This window comes from Papio anubis, chromosome 8, assembly GCF_008728515.1.
Source record: "Papio anubis isolate 15944 chromosome 8, Panubis1.0, whole genome shotgun sequence".
Classification (NCBI taxonomy): domain Eukaryota; kingdom Metazoa; phylum Chordata; class Mammalia; order Primates; family Cercopithecidae; genus Papio; species Papio anubis.
This window is the reverse complement of record NC_044983.1, coordinates 46,975,378-46,993,236: the sequence shown is the minus strand read 5'-3', so window position 1 is coordinate 46,993,236 and position 17,859 is coordinate 46,975,378. Positions and strand designations below refer to the sequence as shown.

Here is a 17,859-nt window from a genome sequence, read left to right as displayed (position 1 = left end):
TGCTTAAGAGTAAGGGCTGACAGACAGACTCTTCCTCAGCTGTGCACTTCTTTTCTATTTCAGCTTGTTCTTGTTTGCTGCAGTGCTCTGGGGTGGGAGAGACAGGGAGTGAGAGATATATTTCCTTGCCAAGTCTATTCCTGGGCCTTGTGGGGCCCCCTCCGATCACTGTTGACACACCTACATTTTCTTAGGCCCAGAGGGGCCCTGACAGGCTGTGCTACTCTCACTCTTAGGGGAAACCTGAGCCAAAGGATAGGGAGACTCACAACTCCCTAGTGACCCACTGATCCTCTGTGCTTTGTGATGTCCATCGGTGGTGTTTGTGTAGAGGTCAAGGGCAGAGGACCCAGGGCACGGTGGAATTGTTTTGGCTATGCAGTTGGTGTAGTGCCCATAGCTTGGGATTTTCTGCCCAGCAGATGGCTGCGGGGACTGCCCAGGTTGTGCTTCCTTGACTAGGTCTCCTGGTGGCTGCCCTATAGCTTACTCGATCCTCTGGGTTTGTCCCAAGCCTTCTGCACCCAGATGGCTGGGCTGTCAGGTGTTTCAGGCCATGGAGTTCCCTCAGGCAGAGGCTGTGGCTAGCAGAAAGGCCACATCCTTCCCATACTAGCCCTGTGGCAGGGAGGCACACCCAGCTCCTGTGCCAGAACACAAATCTGCATCTCACTCTTCACAGTGTTCTGAGATTGGGGGTTCCTCCCTTGATCAATCTCTGGTCACAGATCTCAGCTTGATATCCTTCAATTGTGTGTGTGGTTGAACCCTCGGGGGCTGGGATTGAGCCTGTGCTTTTGTCCTTTAGCCCCTTGGGGTCAAGCACTGGCTGTGCTGGGGAGGCTGTAGTGCTCTCAGACTGCTGGCAAAGCACTCAGGCTGGGCAGTGGAGGCTGTGTTGTATGCATGCTCTTATGGGACCAGCTAGGCTGGGTCCTTGGGAGGGTCCAGAGACAAGGGGGCATGCAGATCAGATTGGCCCCAGTCCTGTAGGAAAAGCAGCCCTGCTGTATCCCAACCCAGCAGTCAACAGGGGCTAGAGTGACTCAGAGCAAAGTGGAGAGTCTGGGGGCACGGGTACCTATGGTCACATTTTGCTGGAGTTGCCCCATGTGTAAAACCTGGGCTCCATGCAGGCTCAAGCTCTGTCGCTGCCTTCCCCCACCACTTTAAATGTTTATGGGGGTCATGGGATCTCTTGCAGCTAGGATCCCAGAGGTCCATGGCGGGGGTGTGGTGCCCTGCAGTTCCTTCACTCACCTCTTCCTTAGGACCTGATCAGGATGAGGAATGGGTCTTGGAACTTGGCGAATCTGTGCAGGCTTCCCGGCTTCCACCCTATTCAGCGTCAGTGTCTGCGTTTCCCCTCTAGCAATCATCAGTGTTTTCCCTCAAAAGATCTGTTTAAAGTGTGATGGCTTTTTCAATATTTTGGCTTCTCTTGGTGGGAGAAGGGCTTCCTGGCTGCATCTAGTTGGCTGTCTTCCACACTTTTCTTAATGTTGAGGTTTAGCTATGGAAATTTAGGCCATTCTAGATAAATTCAAATTCTAAACATGGTAAATATGATTGATAGTTCTGGTCGATTATAAGCAAACTTTACAACTATACTATAATTTGTGGTTGATGGTGGTTTTCTATGTGGAATTTTTTTTTGTTTGTTTTGTTTTGTTTTGTTTTGTTTTGTTTTGAGACAGAGTCTCACTCTTTTGCCCAGGCTGGAGTTCAGTGGCACAATCATAGTTCACTGAAGGCTTGAACTTCTGAGCTCAAGCAATCCTCCTGTCTCAGCCTCCAAGTAGCGGGAACTACAGGCCTATGCCACCACATCTGGACAATTTTTAGGTTTTTTTAGAGTCAGGGTCTCACTGTGTTGCCCAGGCTGGTCTCAGGCTCCTGGCCTCAAGCAGTCCTCCCACCTCAGCCTCCCATCATGCTGGCATAACAGGTGTGAGTCATTGTGTATGTCTGTAGAAGATGGTTTTAATTTGTGTGGTGATAACTTATTTATCTATATTTCTGGTATCTAGTTACAACACCTAGTTCTTAGAAAGCACTTAACAAATAATTGTTGTAATGAAACACCTTAATAGAAGTTATTTGTATGTCTTCATTAAATCAAATATGTTTATGTATACATTTTCAAGAAAAATAGAATATATTCACATATATTCTACTTCTGCAAACCTTTGTGTTTTTACATATGATTGCTATTTGCATCAAAGTGACAATGTGAATGGAATATACTGAAACATGAAGACTTTGATTTTTTGGGAAGGAACATCATGATTCATGAGCAAACAAGTTTTATGAGCATAATGAAGAGGTTATGAACAAAGAGGGAAATTACTAGGAAAAGGAATGATGCATTTTGAATTTATGGGTGTAATGTGCTACTGCCTGTTTTATATCATTTTTAACATAATGAATCTTGGTGAATTCTATTGCATTGTGTAGCCAGATGATAGATAGCACATACATATCTGGTAGCCTTTGAAATTTTGGGCTGCAAAGTTTTGGAACAAAATTCCAGGAACTTAAATCATCTTCTGAAAAATGTGATTTCATCATTTATCATATTCCTTTGCAAGTAGTCTTATTTGGGTTCAGTGTTAGATAATCTTAGAATTGCATTTAAAATAATTAAATTGCTTAATACTAAATGAGCCTCTTGAATTGGGCACTTTAAGAAAAAATATTATTTCTTGAAATCCCGACCTCAGGCAATCTGCCTGCCTCGGCCTCCCAAAGTGCTGGGATTACAGGCATGAGGCACTGCACCCGGTCTTGAAAAAAAATTCTTTCTGATGTTTGTTCCATGCTACTTATACTGAGAAACTTCACAGGTGATATGGATAGGAGCATCCAGTTTCTCCTTTTCTTGCCTTTGTCTTGCATTGCTGGCTATTCAAAAGTGGGCCTGCTTTTTCTGAAACTAACCTGTTCAAAAATGACAACTCAAATTTCTTATTTGGCTAATTGGTACTTTTTCTTCACATTGGGCTTTTCTCACCCAACAGCTGAAGAAGATCAGATTGTCTCCATCTTTCCTGCCTTCACTCTGTGATTCTGCTCTACAACGTAAAAGTGAAATATGACGATTGTCTGTTTCTTTCTTATCTTTCATGACAAAAATAGCTAGATAAGAATGATGATTTCTTCATCTCTTTAACAAGCTTTACTGTTTTTACCTATATGGGAATAGGTTGTTATTCTTTAGTGTGGGTACATTTTGAAATTTGTGGGAAAATGTTTACCTGGCTTTATAAAACAAATACACAAAATAGAGGGAGAACTATGGGATTCTCCTACTGGACTTTTTTTTCTCTGTGAATGATGTTTTTGTGGGTGACATCTAGCTGGTGTTTAATAAATATGTATTGAGTGATGAAAATGGAGGAGAGTACATTTCCTTTGTCTATGCCTAGCACGTTCATTAGTACTAAGCATACACATGTGAAAATCTATATACCTTCTCATACATAATCATTAAATATTTTAAAGAAAAAAAATCTTGGCCAGAAAAAAAATCTGTAAAAATTTCTAACGTATGTTTCTGTGTCAGTAGCTTTGCATTTATTGCTAAAAATAACTCATGCAGGCACTCCCTTTCTTGTGGTTATTGATGTAATATGATGTTGCACATCTGAACCTACTTGCACTCAATGGATTATGCACTTAATTGATAAATGGGAATTTTCTAGTGTATCCAAATGGTTCAAGTTAGAGAAAGGGGCCTGATATTCAACAACTGGGTAGGTAGGTATGTTATTTACTGCTCAGTCATATAATTCTACTTGGCTTTGAGCCCATGCTGGTTTGAATAGGAATATTTGTTTTACACTTTAACAAAATATGAAAGAATACTGAATGACTCATGGAAGGAGGTAAAAGGATTACATATTACCATCTGGTGATTTCTTTTCTGAAAAATGGGCATTCAGATGTATAAAAATGTGCTGAAGTGTCTGTCATATGGGAGTGTTTGCTTCAGTGTCTAAATTCATGCCACTCAGGAAGGCAGAACATCTCAACCCCATTTCCCTCTATCAAATGGTGACTCACAGTCTTTGTTCAGGGTGTAATCTTGAAATAGGAAGAAGATAACTAGGATTTAAAGGGAAATAATTAAAAGTTTTCAGGTAAAATAAATTTAACAAATTGGGTAGACATGAAACATAGCTATACAGTACTATATTCTCAGTCTTGTTAAGAGTTTTAAACATGAATGGGATTAAATAATATACATGTATAACATATATTTCCAGTCATTCATTGGATTTGGAAGATGATACTCGACTTAATATGTTTGATGATGGCACACTCATGATCCAAAACACCAGAGAGTCAGACCAAGGTGTCTATCAGTGCATGGCCAGAAATTCCGTTGGGGAAGCCAAGACACAGAGTGCCATGCTCAGATACTCCAGTCGTCCAGGTAAAACTATTATTTTCTGGTTCTATCAGTTATTTGCACTGGAAAATGACATAATATTGCTGCTTTAGAGTATATAATGCTTCAAAGTGAAGCTATTTCCATTGGCTGTTGGTTTTCTAATTTCGTTTTAGAGAAACTTGAATTTTTCCTCTTGAAGTTTATTTTAATTTCCTGCCTTAGTTCCTTTCTGGTACAGCATATTGTGGTTCCAAGACTTTTCTATTCCCCTTTTGATTCCCCATCCGGCTATCCAGCATCCTTATGCAGAGTGAACCAGTGTTACCTAGGCAGGAATATTACTCTTTTCAGAAATTATTTCATTCATTCATTCATTCATTCATCAGGAATTCATCCAACGCATATTTATTGAATGCCCACTGAGCTAGCTGTTGAAGATTGCATGGTTATCAACCACGTTCCTTATTTAACCTTCCAGGGGCTTTGCTTTGCCATAATTTCAGTGGCTTATATAAACCAGACGTAATGACTGCAACAAATTTTCATTAATAGCATGTTGACATGATGGAAATACATTGTCTCTCACCTTACTGAGGCTATCATATATTAGATGATAGCCATAATTCAAGAAATAAGCTTTATGATGTGTAAGGAGAGGGAAGAGAAGCATAAAGGACAGTTGTGTGCTGGTAAATGTTAGTAAATTGACTCTGAGGAGCAGGGAGCCCTGACTTGCAGCATTTGTCAGTATCTGTTGTATAAATAATCTCACCATGGCTAGTTCCTAGTTACTAAAATGATATCACTTCATGTGGAGTTTGGAAGAGATGCACAGAAGTTCATCATAATATAGCATTTCTAGCATGCAGACACAGTGGGCATAATAACCCTGAGACCGAAGATAATAATAAAATGTAAAAAATAGGGACGAATTTGTTAGTTTTGATGTTAATAAAATTTATTTGATTGTAAGTTTATGTAATTAAAATTTTAAGAATGACTTTGTGTAGCAATCAGTTTGCAGAATACTGAAAATTTGACAACTGGCCCTCCAGAGCCAGCTCCAGCCCATCCCAGTGGAGGGGAGCACTTAGAGCAGCAGCCTTGGAGGATTGCATTCATTCAAGTCTTCCCAAGAGCAGTGACCTTTAAGTTGAAAGAAACAACAAGTGGGAGAGAGCCAGAGAAGTAGGGTTGAAGCATCATTTTAGGAGAAAAGACAGCATAGGGAAGACAGAGCAAGGCACATTCAAGAGATGATCGTGGAGCATAGAGAGGAGAGGCTGGGAATGACACGAGATTTGGTGAGGAGTGTAAAGTGGTGTCAGATCACTCAGACTACTCATGACGCTACACTGAGATGATCAAAATTAGATTTTTCTTTTAGAAAAATGATGCTGGCGGCAGTTCAGAGAACAAACAGGAGGGCATGGTAAGATAGGCATATCAGGATGAAGAAGTCAGCAGTGGCAATTGCCACAGGGCAGAGCTGGTGGCGGCATGGATAGGGCAGTGGCAAAGTGAATGGAGGAAACTGCAGGAATCAAGAGGTTTTCCAGGAAAAAAAGTCACTTGAGTTACCAATTGATTGAATATGATACTTCCTCACATAGTTCCCAAGTAATTTCTTTAAAAAATGTTTGTAGAGACAAAGTCTCACTCTGTCACCCAGGCTGGAGTGCAGTGGTATGATCACAGCTCACTGCAGACTCAAACTCCTGTCCTTAAGCGATCCTCCTGCTTAGGCCTCCCAAAGTGCTGGGATTACACCAAGTAATTTCTAATTGAAACACCACTGTCTCCTTCCAAAGCCTCCTTCCCTTCTGCCTCTAGGTCAAGTCTGATCTCGCACCCATGAGCATTTGTAAAAAATTATTGTTATTATACTTTAAGTTCAAGGGTACATGTGCAGAACGTGCAGGTTTGTTACATATGTATGCATGTGCCATGTTGGTGTACTGCACCCATTAACTCGTCATTTACATTAGGTATATCTCCTAATGCTATCCCTCCCCACACCCCCCTCCCCACAATAGGACCCGGTGTGTGATGTTCCCTTTTCTGTGTCCAAGTGATCTCATTGTTAAATTCCCACCTATGAGTGAGAACATGTGGTGTTTGGTTTTCTGTTCTTGCGATAGTTTGCTGAGAATGATGGTTTCCAGCTGCACCCATGTCCCTACAAAGGACACGAACTCATCATTTTTTATGGCTGCATAGTATTCCATGGTGTATATGTGCCACATTTTCTTAATCCAGTCTGTCACTGATGGACATTTGAGTTGATTCCAAGTCTTTGATATTGTGAATAGTGCCACAATAAACATACATGTGCATATGTCTTTATAGCAGCATGATTTATAATCCTTTGGGTATATAGCCAGTAATGGGATGGCTGGGTCAAATGGTAGTTCTAGTTTAGATCCTTGAGCAATCGCCACACTGTTTTCCACAATGGTTGAACTAGTTTACAGTTCCACCAACAGTGTAAAAGTGTTCCTATTTCTCCACATCCTCTCCAGCACCTGTTGTTTCCTGATTTTTTAATGATTGGCATTCTAACTGGTGTGAGATGGTATCTCATTGTGGTTTTGATTTGCATTTCTCTGATGGCAAGTAATGATGAGCATTTTTCATGTGTCTGTTGGCTGTATGAAATGTCTTCTTTTGAGAAGTGTCTGTTCATATCCTTTGCCCACTTTTTGATGGGGTTGTTTTATTCTTGTAAATTTGTTTGAGTTCTTTGTAGGTTCTGGATATTAGCCCTTTGTCAGTTGAATAGATTGCAAATATTTTCTCCCATTCTGTAGGTTGCCTGTTCACTCTGATGGTAGTTTCTTTTGCTGTGCAGAAGCTCTTTAGTTTAATGAGATCCCATTTGTCAATTTTGGCTTTTGTTGCCATTGCTTTTGGTGTTTTAGACATGAAATCCTTGCCCATGTCTATGTCCTCAATGGTATTACCTACATTTTCTTCTAGGGTTTTTATGGTTTTAGGTCTATCATTTAAGTCTCTAATCCATCTTGAATTAATTTTATAAGGAGTAAGGAAAGGATCCAGTTTCAGCTTTCTACTTATGGCTAGCCAATTTTCGCAGCACCATTTATTAAATAGGGAATCCTTTCCCCATTTCTTGTTTTTGTCAGGTTTGTCAAAGATCAGATGGCTGTAGATGTGTGGTATTATTTCTGAGGACTCTGTTCTGTTCCATTGGTCTGTATCTCTGTTTTGGTACCAGTACCATGCTGTTTTGGTTACTTTAGCCTTGTAGTATAGTTTAAAGTCAGGTAGCGTGATGCCTCCAGCTTTGTTCTTTTGCCTTAGGATTGTCTTAGAGATGTGGGATCTTTTTTGGTTCCATATGAACGTAAAAGCAGTTTTTTTCCAATTCTGTGAAGAAAGCCACTGGTAACTTAATGGGGATGGAATTGAATCTGTAAATTACCTTGGGCAGTGTGGCCATTTTCACAATATTGATTCTTCCTATCCATGAGCATGGTACATTCTTCCATTTGTTTGTGTTCTCTTTTATTTCACTGAGCAGTGGTTTGTAGTTCTCCTTGAAGAGGTCCTTTACATTCCTTGTAAGTTGGATTCCTAGGTATTTTATTCTCTTTGAAGCAATTGTGAATGGGAGTTCATTCATGATTTGGCTCTCTGTTTGTCTGTTACTGGTGTATAAGAATGCCTGTGATTTTTGCACACTGATTTTGTATCCTGAGACTTAGTTGTTTATCAGCTTAAGGAGATTTTGGGCTGAGACGATGGGGTTTTCTAATCATGTCATCTGCAAACAGGGACAATTTGACTTCTTCTTTTCCTAACTGAATACCCTTTGTTTCTTTCTCTCGCCTGATTGCCCTAGCCAGAACTTCCAACACTATGTTGAATAGGAGTGGTGAGAGAGAGCATCTTGTCTTGTGCCAGTTTTCAAGGGGAATGCTTCCAGTTTTTGCCCATTCAGTATGATATTGACTGTGGGTTTGTCATAAATAGCTCTTATTATTTTGAGATATGTTCCATCAATACCGAATTTATTGAGAGTTTTTAGCATGAAGGACTGTTGAATTTTGTCAAAGGCCTTTTCTGCATCTATTGAGATAATCATGTGGTTTTTGTCTTTGGTTCTGTTTATATGGTGGATTACGTTTATTGATTTGTGTATGCTGAACCAGCCTTGCATCCCAGGGATGAAGCCCACTTGATCATGGTGGATAAGCTTTTTGATGTGCTGCTGGATTCAGTTTGCCAGTTGAGGATTTTTGCATCGATGTTCTTCAGGGATATTGGTCTAAAATTCTCTTTTTTTGTTCTGTCTCTGCCAGGCTTTGGTATCAGGATGATGTTGGCCTCATAAAATGAGTTAGGGAGGATTACCTCTTTTTCTAGTGATTTAAATAGTTTCAGAAGGAATGGTACCAGCTCCTCCTTTTACCTCTGGTAGAATTTGGCTGTGAATCCATCTGGTCCTGGACTTTTTTTGGTTGGTAGGCTATTAATTATTGCCTCAATTTCATTTCTACTTTGAGGAGATGACTTCCTCTTGATCTTCTCCTAATGTCCTCAATTCTTTTTTTAAATCTCATTTGCCTGCCTAAAATGTGGTGTTCCTTATAACGCTGTCCTCCCCTCCCTTTCTCTAGTCCCCCGTGCCCTAATCACAGTTTTTTCCTCTTCCATCTGAGCTCTTCCCAGACCTTCAGCTTTCATACTTCATGTAAAATTTGTAGCCTTTATTGCTGAGATCCTGCCTGAGCTTTCAATGGACGTTGCCAGGACATTCTTTTTATCTTCACATGTAAATCTTTACATCTCTCAAACACATTTGCCCACACAAAGCCACAGCATCCTGTGTTTGCTATCTCTATTGATATCATTACTCTCCTCCAGCAACCTCCGATTCACCCTCGAGTGCTACTCCTTCTTCCACAATTCTGTAAAAATTTAGTTCTAAGATGCATCAGATTATCTCCTTTTCCAGTTCTACTGCTACTGACTTACTTCAGAACATTTATTTCAATTATTATAATAGCTTTCCCTATACTTTCCCTTACCTCTTGCCAGAATGTTCTCCTATCACATTTACATCTAACTCTGAGACAATTCCTTCTGAGGCATGCTGTGGTTTTATGGATGATGTGTTCTGTCCTCTGTTCATGCAGCTGGAGTAGGAGCACACAAGGAGGAGTGCTTTTGTTCATCTGTGTATCTTTCCAACATCCAGCATGTTACTGATGTACATAAGACATTCACTATTGTTAGGAATTAAATTAAACATTTATTGTTGAATTGGATTAATTTAATTTATTTCCACTCTCCCGAGTATGTTCATCTCAGGAATGGAGGAGCCCCACTCCCCAAACTTAGACTCAATCATTGGGCATTTTTAACACATTAGCAAGTTTTTAATTTTTGCTTGAGATTCCCAGAAAGAGAATCTCCTATGAATTTGTAAGACTGGAACTCCTTACATGAAAATCTGAATTTTCTATTTACATGGATACTTGATGAATCAATTTATAATACGTTTAACTGAAAGTAACTGAAAGCTTGGCTAGATATGGCTTAAATGCATAACATCTATGTGTGTGTGTTTGTGTGTGTGTATGTGTATTTTAATTTGTATGCCTCAAGTAGGACAGGGGTAGTCTGTCACAGAGCTACCACTTTACCCCAATGAGCCAATAATATACTTCTTTCTGCTTTTTGATCTGCTTTGCACATAGGTTTCTTTATTCCTCATAATTTTCACCTCTTAATCACAAAGTGGCTCCTGTAACCCAAATGCATTCCTGCCCGAATTCCAGGTAGCAAACAGGAGGAAGAAATGACTACTTAGACTTAGCACTTTTATTTATGCCCAGTGACATGTGCCTAAATTGTGTTTTTAAAAAATGTGAGTATTCTTAAGAGGGAATGTTTAACCATTTAGCTCCTAAAATAAGGAATATGTATTGTGTAGGTGCTTTGCAGTATCTATAATATATCATGATATCAAGGCAAGCAATCTTTTTTAAAAAGTATGTACTCACAGCAAATCCACATTTCATTATTTTAGATTTAATTCTCTGGGAATTCAATGTATATATGTAATATTTTAGTTTAAAGGCATTTTGAAAATGACAATAATCTTAAAACCACAATGCAGAATAAATACATCTTCCTAACTCTTACTTGCTGGATTTTGTTTTGTTCTCCCCTTACCATCAGTCAAACCAGCCTTTGTAATCCAGCCCCAGGACACAGAGGTTTTAATTGGCACCAGCACAACTTTGGAATGTATGGCCACAGGCCACCCACACCCCCATATCACTTGGACCAGGGACAATGGATTGGAGCTGGATGGATCCAGGCACGTGGCAACGTCCAGTGGACTTTACTTACAGAACATCACACAACGGGATCATGGTCGATTTACCTGTCATGCTAACAATAGCTACGGCTCTGTTCAAGCTGCAGCAAACATAATTGTACAAGGTATGGGAGCAGAAGGTCATGATTGAAATGTTCCTCCCGCCACACTCAGAAAATTATTTTTCAGCTTAAATAACGTCATGTACATCAGTGGAGAGATATTTTTATTTGCCAATTATTTCTTGACACAATAAAACTTTCAAAGCTAATCTGTTTCAAGTTAAAAGTTTTTTTTTTCTTTCCTGCTTCAATCTTTATCCAAAGGTCAGAATCAACCATTAGCAACAAAAGAGATGGAGTCATTAATCTGGAAGGAAACTGTCAAGAGATATTTGTGCTTCAGAATATTTTACAGATACAGGAAAGACAGTACAGATATGAAAGTGAAAAGGCTGTGCCCTGTGTTCATAGTCACTTACCAAACTGTCTACTCAACAGAGCTTGAGGACATGTTGAAGGCTCCTGCAAGGCCAGGCTGTTTAACAACAGCAATAATAAAACTATTCTGAATCCAGAAATTAATTTATATGCATGAGCATGCAATCATGTTATAAAGAAGGCACATTCTTCTTTGTACTTTAGTTCTCAGCCTGGGGTGGCCCCTTGCTTTCTGGTGTGTGTGCATGCGTGTGTGTGTGTGTGTGTATGTGTTTGTGTGCGTGTGTGTGTGTGCATGTGTGCTTGCATGCCATCCTCTTGTAGGGTTAGAGTTTAGTAAACAGCATAATATAAGTGCTATTGGAGTCATACCAAAAGTCCTGTTCTTTCTAAAACAGTTTTTCATCAGTTGACGAGAGTACGGTAATTCACATGATCCGTTTTAAGGGCTTCCCAATGTCATGAATATTTTGATTGAGTTAAGTTTCATTATTTTAAGATTTGCATGGGATGTTGTCTACCAAAACACTGAACCTTGTGAAATTTAGAACAGAGAAAAATGGAAGTGGCCAGCCTAATGCAGTGCCTGAGTTGGGAGGGCTTCAGAACAGTGAGCTCCAGCGACCCCAAGAGTGGTCTTGGCCTCCATAAAGCACAAGGCTTCCTCTAGCCTAGGCTTCCTGCATTCAAAGAATGTTTTTTAATTTGAACTGCTTAGCATCAACTCCTTAAGTAGCAATAGATCAATACTTTCTTGTTCCTATTTACATGTCTCAGGAAAAAAAAATGTGTTTTTCCCTAGAACTGCTAATATCCTGAAAATACTTTCCTTCCTCTAATAAGAAGGTGCAGAAATGAAATATTTTCTTGGGGGAAATTACTTTTAAAGGATCCAGACATTATTTTTAAACTTTTAATATGTTGAGATTGAAAAATGCTTTCAAAGACATTGTGTTTGGGTTTCGTTTTGCTTACATCATTTTGTGTTCAATGTCTGTTTTTTTAGAAACCTAATGCCTGATCACTTTCACACGTTAGTGGTTGCCTGTATTCGACACTGTGCTAGGCTTTTGTTTCTCAGCTTTTTCCACGTACTTCCTTCGCATGCTTCTATCTGCTCATCTGCGTCAGTCAATGCTTAACAGAACTCTGGTAACATGTACCATCCTGCCTATTTCTTATACCGCAATATGTTAATGATTTCTTGTTGCCAATGAGTTTGCATTGAAATGGCCATCTGCTTGTCCTTTGTTATTTGTGACCATGTACTTGTGTCACTTTTGGATCTGTGTGTCCAGATTTTTAATTGGTTTCAAAATGGTCCGTTAGTCGTTCTACACATTTATTTAAAAGGCTGATTTTATTTGCCTAGTCATAGAATAAACATTTTAAGACCTCTCCTTTTGTGTCATTTTAACAGGTTTCTACCCATGTTCTTGATCTTTTAATGTCTATTTAAACTGAAATCACAGTTAGCCACAGATAAACTTCCTTTTTCAGACTGACTGGAACAAATATAAATAATAAATAAAACAACACAAAAAAGCTTCAATGAAAGATATGAATCACAGTGTGGACACATAGGTAAAAAGGCCTATGGTTATCAGCAATGTAAATCAAAATGCTTTATGCGTGAGGCAGCACCTTAATGAATAGCCAGAATCTTAGATTTTAATAAAATAGCAAAACACTTCATCTCAGCATGTGCTATTTTAGCACTGGAGGTGGGTCTCAGAAGGCCATCATTTTAAATGGAAAGCCCAAAGACGTCAGCTTCATCATTCCTGTCTAATTATTCCACCTTCTCTGCCTGCTTTGGCGATGTTCATAATTTCTTCATCGACCTAGCAAGCTGCTCATTTTAGTGTTAGAAACAAATGTAAACTGATTATTTTCTTAAATGTTTTCTATACTTTGCTAAGATGTGGATCTTGGGTTCTGTTAAAAGTGAGAACACGTGAAGCTCAACAATTCTTTTCACACAGACTTGGCTAACTGTGAACTTTAACTATTATTAAAGTTATTATTAAATGTTAATGTTTTTAATAATTAAAATAAAATAAAATTTTAATATTTTACTAATTATCAAAGTTAGTATTATTCAAAAGTTGAAATCAAATTTCCCAACCCTAGAACCAGGACTAAATTATTTGTCTTAACTACTATCATCTTTTGTTATATAGCTCTTTTACTGTGTCATGAATCTATTTTTTAATGTAGAAATATTTTTGTTCTTTTTAAGTTGTTCTTAGTAATTTTGGGAGTTAGTGTAATGTTCTGGAAAGAACATCAGGCTGGGGGTTGAGCGGCCCAGATTCTCTACTATCTTTTCTACTTATTAGCTCTGACCGAGAGAAATTCAATCCTCCCTCCCACAGTCTGAATTTTCTCATCTGTGCAGTGAGGAGCCTGAGACTGCTGATTTGTGGGCTGTTTTCCAGCTTGACTCTTCTAGAACTCTATTACAAATAGCTTGCAGGCATTCCTGAGGGTTTCCGTGAATTTGTGTGACTTGGAAATTTATCTTATACCATAGTTATTTAGTCCAGCACCTTACTTAGAATCGATGATGACTTCAAAAAACTCTTTAGTACCTGCACACAGTATGAAACTTGCAACAAATACACTTTGCCAAATATTATTTACTTTGGCATGTTTCTTGTATTTCCCGATGCAGGTGCAAGAAAGGGGGTAGGAGGAATTGTGCAAAAATCTAACAAGGCAGAGAAATGATTTGTCAGGTTGTCAAAGGCATTTGAACCAGAGTGACTCCATCTTGAATGGGGGCTGGGTAAATTGAGGATGAGACCTGCTGGGCTGGATTCCTAGCAGGTTTGGCATTCTTAGTCACAGGATGAGATAGGAGGTTGGCATAATATACAGGGCACAAAGACCCTGCTGATAAAACAAGATGCAGTAAAGGAGCTGGCAAAAAACCTGCCAAAACCAAGATGGTGATGACAGTGACCCCTGGTTGTTCTCACTGCTCATTATATGCTAATTATAATGCATTAGCATGTTACAAGACACTCCTACCAGCACCAGGACAGTTTACAAATGCCATGGCAATGTCAGGAAGTTACCTCTTATGATCTAAAGTGGGGAGGAACTCTAAGTTCTGGGAATTGCCCACCCCTTTCCTGGAAAACTCGTAAATAATCCGCCCCATGTTTAGCACATAATCGAGAAATAACTGTAAGTATACTCAGTCAAGCAGCCTATACTGCTTCTCTGCCTGTGGAGCAGCCATTCTTTATTCCTTTACTTTCCTAATAAACCTGCTTTCACTTTACTCTATGGATTTGCCTCATATTCTGTCTTGCATAAAGTCCAAGAACCCTCTTTTGGGGTCTGTATTGGGACCCCTTTCCAGTTACAAAGTCAATTGTGAAAGTTCTTCTGATCACTTAGGCGTTACTGGGGATCATTGTGCTCTTCTTAAATGGCCACATTGATTTATTTTTTTATTCAATCAAAGAGTCATGGACAGAATCCCTTTTCAGGAATGGTATATGCAATTATTAGCTATTTCTTATTTATATAAAATCAATAATACAAAATCTGAATATTTGGAACTCTGAATTTTGACATAAATGTGACTTTTTCAAAAGTATAATTTCAAGTGTTGTAGGAACATTAATCTTAAGGAGCTTATTTTTCTTTCTGAAATCGAAAAATCAACTCGTTTCAAATTTTATTGTGCATGTGAAAATTTGGAGAAAATGGTTTTGTTAATAGTTTAAAGTATGATTTGTAGCTTTAAATATGTTTATCACATCTAGTAAAATGATAACCAATATGATTTAATCATGGGAAACAGCTGCCATAAGAGTTAGAAATGGTTTCTTCTCGTTGGCTACTGCTGTTCTGCTTTGCAGACCAGATGTGTGTATTTCTGGCTTCCTTGCAAACAGGCACAAACATACAGAAGCATCTCCACCCTCTTTATAACCTTGTTTATATATAATTGGAAACAAATTCTGATCACACGACATATTTGAACACATTTTCTTTTTTCTATTGGCACTGAAAATTTGTAAAATAATTTTCAATTTTGATGTATGTTTCATTCTCTTTAGCTCCTCCACAATTTACAGTAGCCCCCAAGGATCAAGTGGTGCTGGAAGAACATGCTGTAGAGTGGCTCTGTGAAGCTGAGGGCAACCCACCTCCTGTAATTGTCTGGACAAAAACAGGTATTAGAACATCTATAAGTGATTGTAGGGAAAAATAAACGCCTTCTTTTGTGGAGAGTAAAAAACATGATTTAAATTAATTATCGAAGGTATATCATGGACATGAAAAAATTACACAGAAAGTAATCTTTGATCTAAAAATAACATCATCATAATTTTTGTGGGTTTTGAGTTTTGGCATTTGAGTGTGTGACCTTCCTGAGATCATCCCTTGTTGGACTCGGCTTCCTGATTTTTAAAATAAAATTATTGGAAAGCGTACAGTTTTTGTTTTTGTTTTTTGTTTTTGAGACAGAGTCTCGCTCTGTCGCCCGCCCAGGCTGGAGTGCAGTGGAGCGATCTTGGCTCACTGCAAACTCTGCCTCCCGGGTTCACGCCATTCTCCTTCCTCAACCTGTAGCTGGGAATACAGGTGCCCACCACCACGCCCGGCTACTTTTTTTGTATTTTTAATAGAGACGGGGTTTCACCGTGTTAGCCAGGATGGTCTTGATCTCCTGATCTCGTGATTTGCCCGCCTCGGCCTCCCAAAGTGCTAGGATTACAGGAGTGAGCCACGGCGCCTAGCCGCAAGAGTAGCAGTTTTAAACATTTTTTTTTTTTTAGTGGGAGAATTTTCATCTAGTACAAAATGAAATCATAAGTGAAATGAAATCCACAGTGAAGCCGCAAAAAAGAGCCGCTGTTCCTGAAGTGTGGGTGGGTGGGGCGTGGCCTGGCAAGGATCTAACTCCCTATGCCCCACCAAGGGGCCAGACACTTCCAGGGAACCTGGGCACATAACAGAGCAGGATTGACAATTGGCTGGATGAGAGCTTGTCTAAGATTCCTCCGGGCTCGGAAATCCTACTTTCCATATTAGTTAAGGTACTAAATAAAATTCAAAATACATCTACATTTATGAATTTCTTGTATTAATTTTTTTGCTTGGTTATTTATGAGATTAGTTGATAGGAGGTAGACTTTGGTTCACATCTCCATAAAGCCTTGGTTCACATCTCCACTCCTCCTCCATTTGCTTGTCATGTGACCTTGGGCAAATGTGTTAACTGCTGTTTTCCAGAGTCCTTGTTGCTATGTTGGGGGTGATGACGCTCCTACATCATAGGGTGGTTGTGGTGATTGCTTTGAATAATTTATACTCTTCACCATTTAGAACAGCTGGTGACACAGTGTGTGTACGCTCAATAGGGTTAGCTATTCCTTTTTCCATCTATAACAAGACATTCATTAAGACACAAGTTTTCACTAATCTAGTTGAAAATGATAATCTGATTTAATTGTTAATGACCATAAGCATAAAGTGTTAAGAAGGATTCAGAAGCTCATATAAGCTCAGAAGTGAAAAGTACAATGGCCTCTGGTTGTCTGTGTAGAGTAACAGCATGAATGTCACAAAATCACCATTTTCGATATGCTGCCTCTGAATTTTAAGTGTATTTCAATCACGTTGTATTCCAAATATTGCATACACATGATAGACAATTGTCACGAAGATATCTGAAAATCTAGTTTAAGAATCAGATTGGTTTTGAAATTTGCTTTCTGATTATAGTAAGGCTGAGGGGCACAAACATGAAGGTTAAAAATTCATTAGGAGGCTGGGCTGTTCTGGTGACAGATGAGAATTCCTTACGATGCAGTGGCAGATGTTTGGCGACAAGTGGCATGGGGATGCTGTGTTTCTGGAGTTGCAATGCTAGGGCAGAACCCACACAGTACACCCTAGCACCGAGGATTTCCTGAAAGACAGGCCTCACCCTTTACCCAGGACAACCAGCAGCTCTGGCTTTCAGTGCTCTGGGCCATGTAGAATACTTTCTTTACCTCTTTTTGCAGGAGGGCAGCTCCCTGTGGAAGGCCGGCATACAGTTCTCTCCTCTGGCATTTTGAGAATTGACCATGCAGCACAGCACGATCAAGGCCAATATGAATGTCAAGCAGTCAGTTCATTGGGGGTGAAAAAAGTGTCTGTGCAGCTGACTGTAAAACCCAAAGGTAATACATACTGTGATTCATATTTGCATTCTGAAGTGTGCACCTCTCTCTCTCTCTCTCTCTCTTTCTCTCTCTCTCTCTCTATATATATAGTCATAGGACCTAAGAAATGCAAATTTGATATCTTCTTCCAATCAGTCTTTTATATAACTTCATTTTTTAGAATTCTACTTTCATTCATACTAATTATGATTATGTTTTCCTTAAAAATGCCATTTCAGATTTTCTTACAAAATTTTTTACCATTACTATGATTACTTAGTCCTACCTGCCTAGACTATCTTACAAAAGAATGCAGCTTCTCAGGCCTGACGGACTGAATCTCACTCTGACACTGAAGTATGTTTTATGCTCAGTGGTATTAGGAATACAGTAAAGACACTCCCTTCAGACTCTTCATGTGACAACTGTACTTAGGTTTATCCTACATAATATATATTGTGGAATGAGATTGTGTTATTCATCCATAATTTATTG

General features: G+C 39.2%; 1 protein-coding gene across 5 annotated transcripts in view; it reads left to right on the top strand.

The window, feature by feature from the left end:
* PXDNL (peroxidasin like) overlaps positions 1–17,859 on the top strand; it is a 508,249-nt gene that overhangs the window by 355,259 nt on the left and 135,131 nt on the right. For all 5 annotated transcript variants that reach the window (XM_031669551.1, XM_031669552.1, XM_031669553.1 and 2 more), the window contains 4 exons: positions 4,269–4,438; positions 10,607–10,873; positions 15,268–15,384; positions 17,224–17,382. In XM_031669551.1, the coding sequence (XP_031525411.1) occupies positions 4,269–4,438; positions 10,607–10,873; positions 15,268–15,384; positions 17,224–17,382 (713 nt within the window). The remainder of the gene's footprint in view (positions 1–4,268; positions 4,439–10,606; positions 10,874–15,267; positions 15,385–17,223; positions 17,383–17,859) is intronic.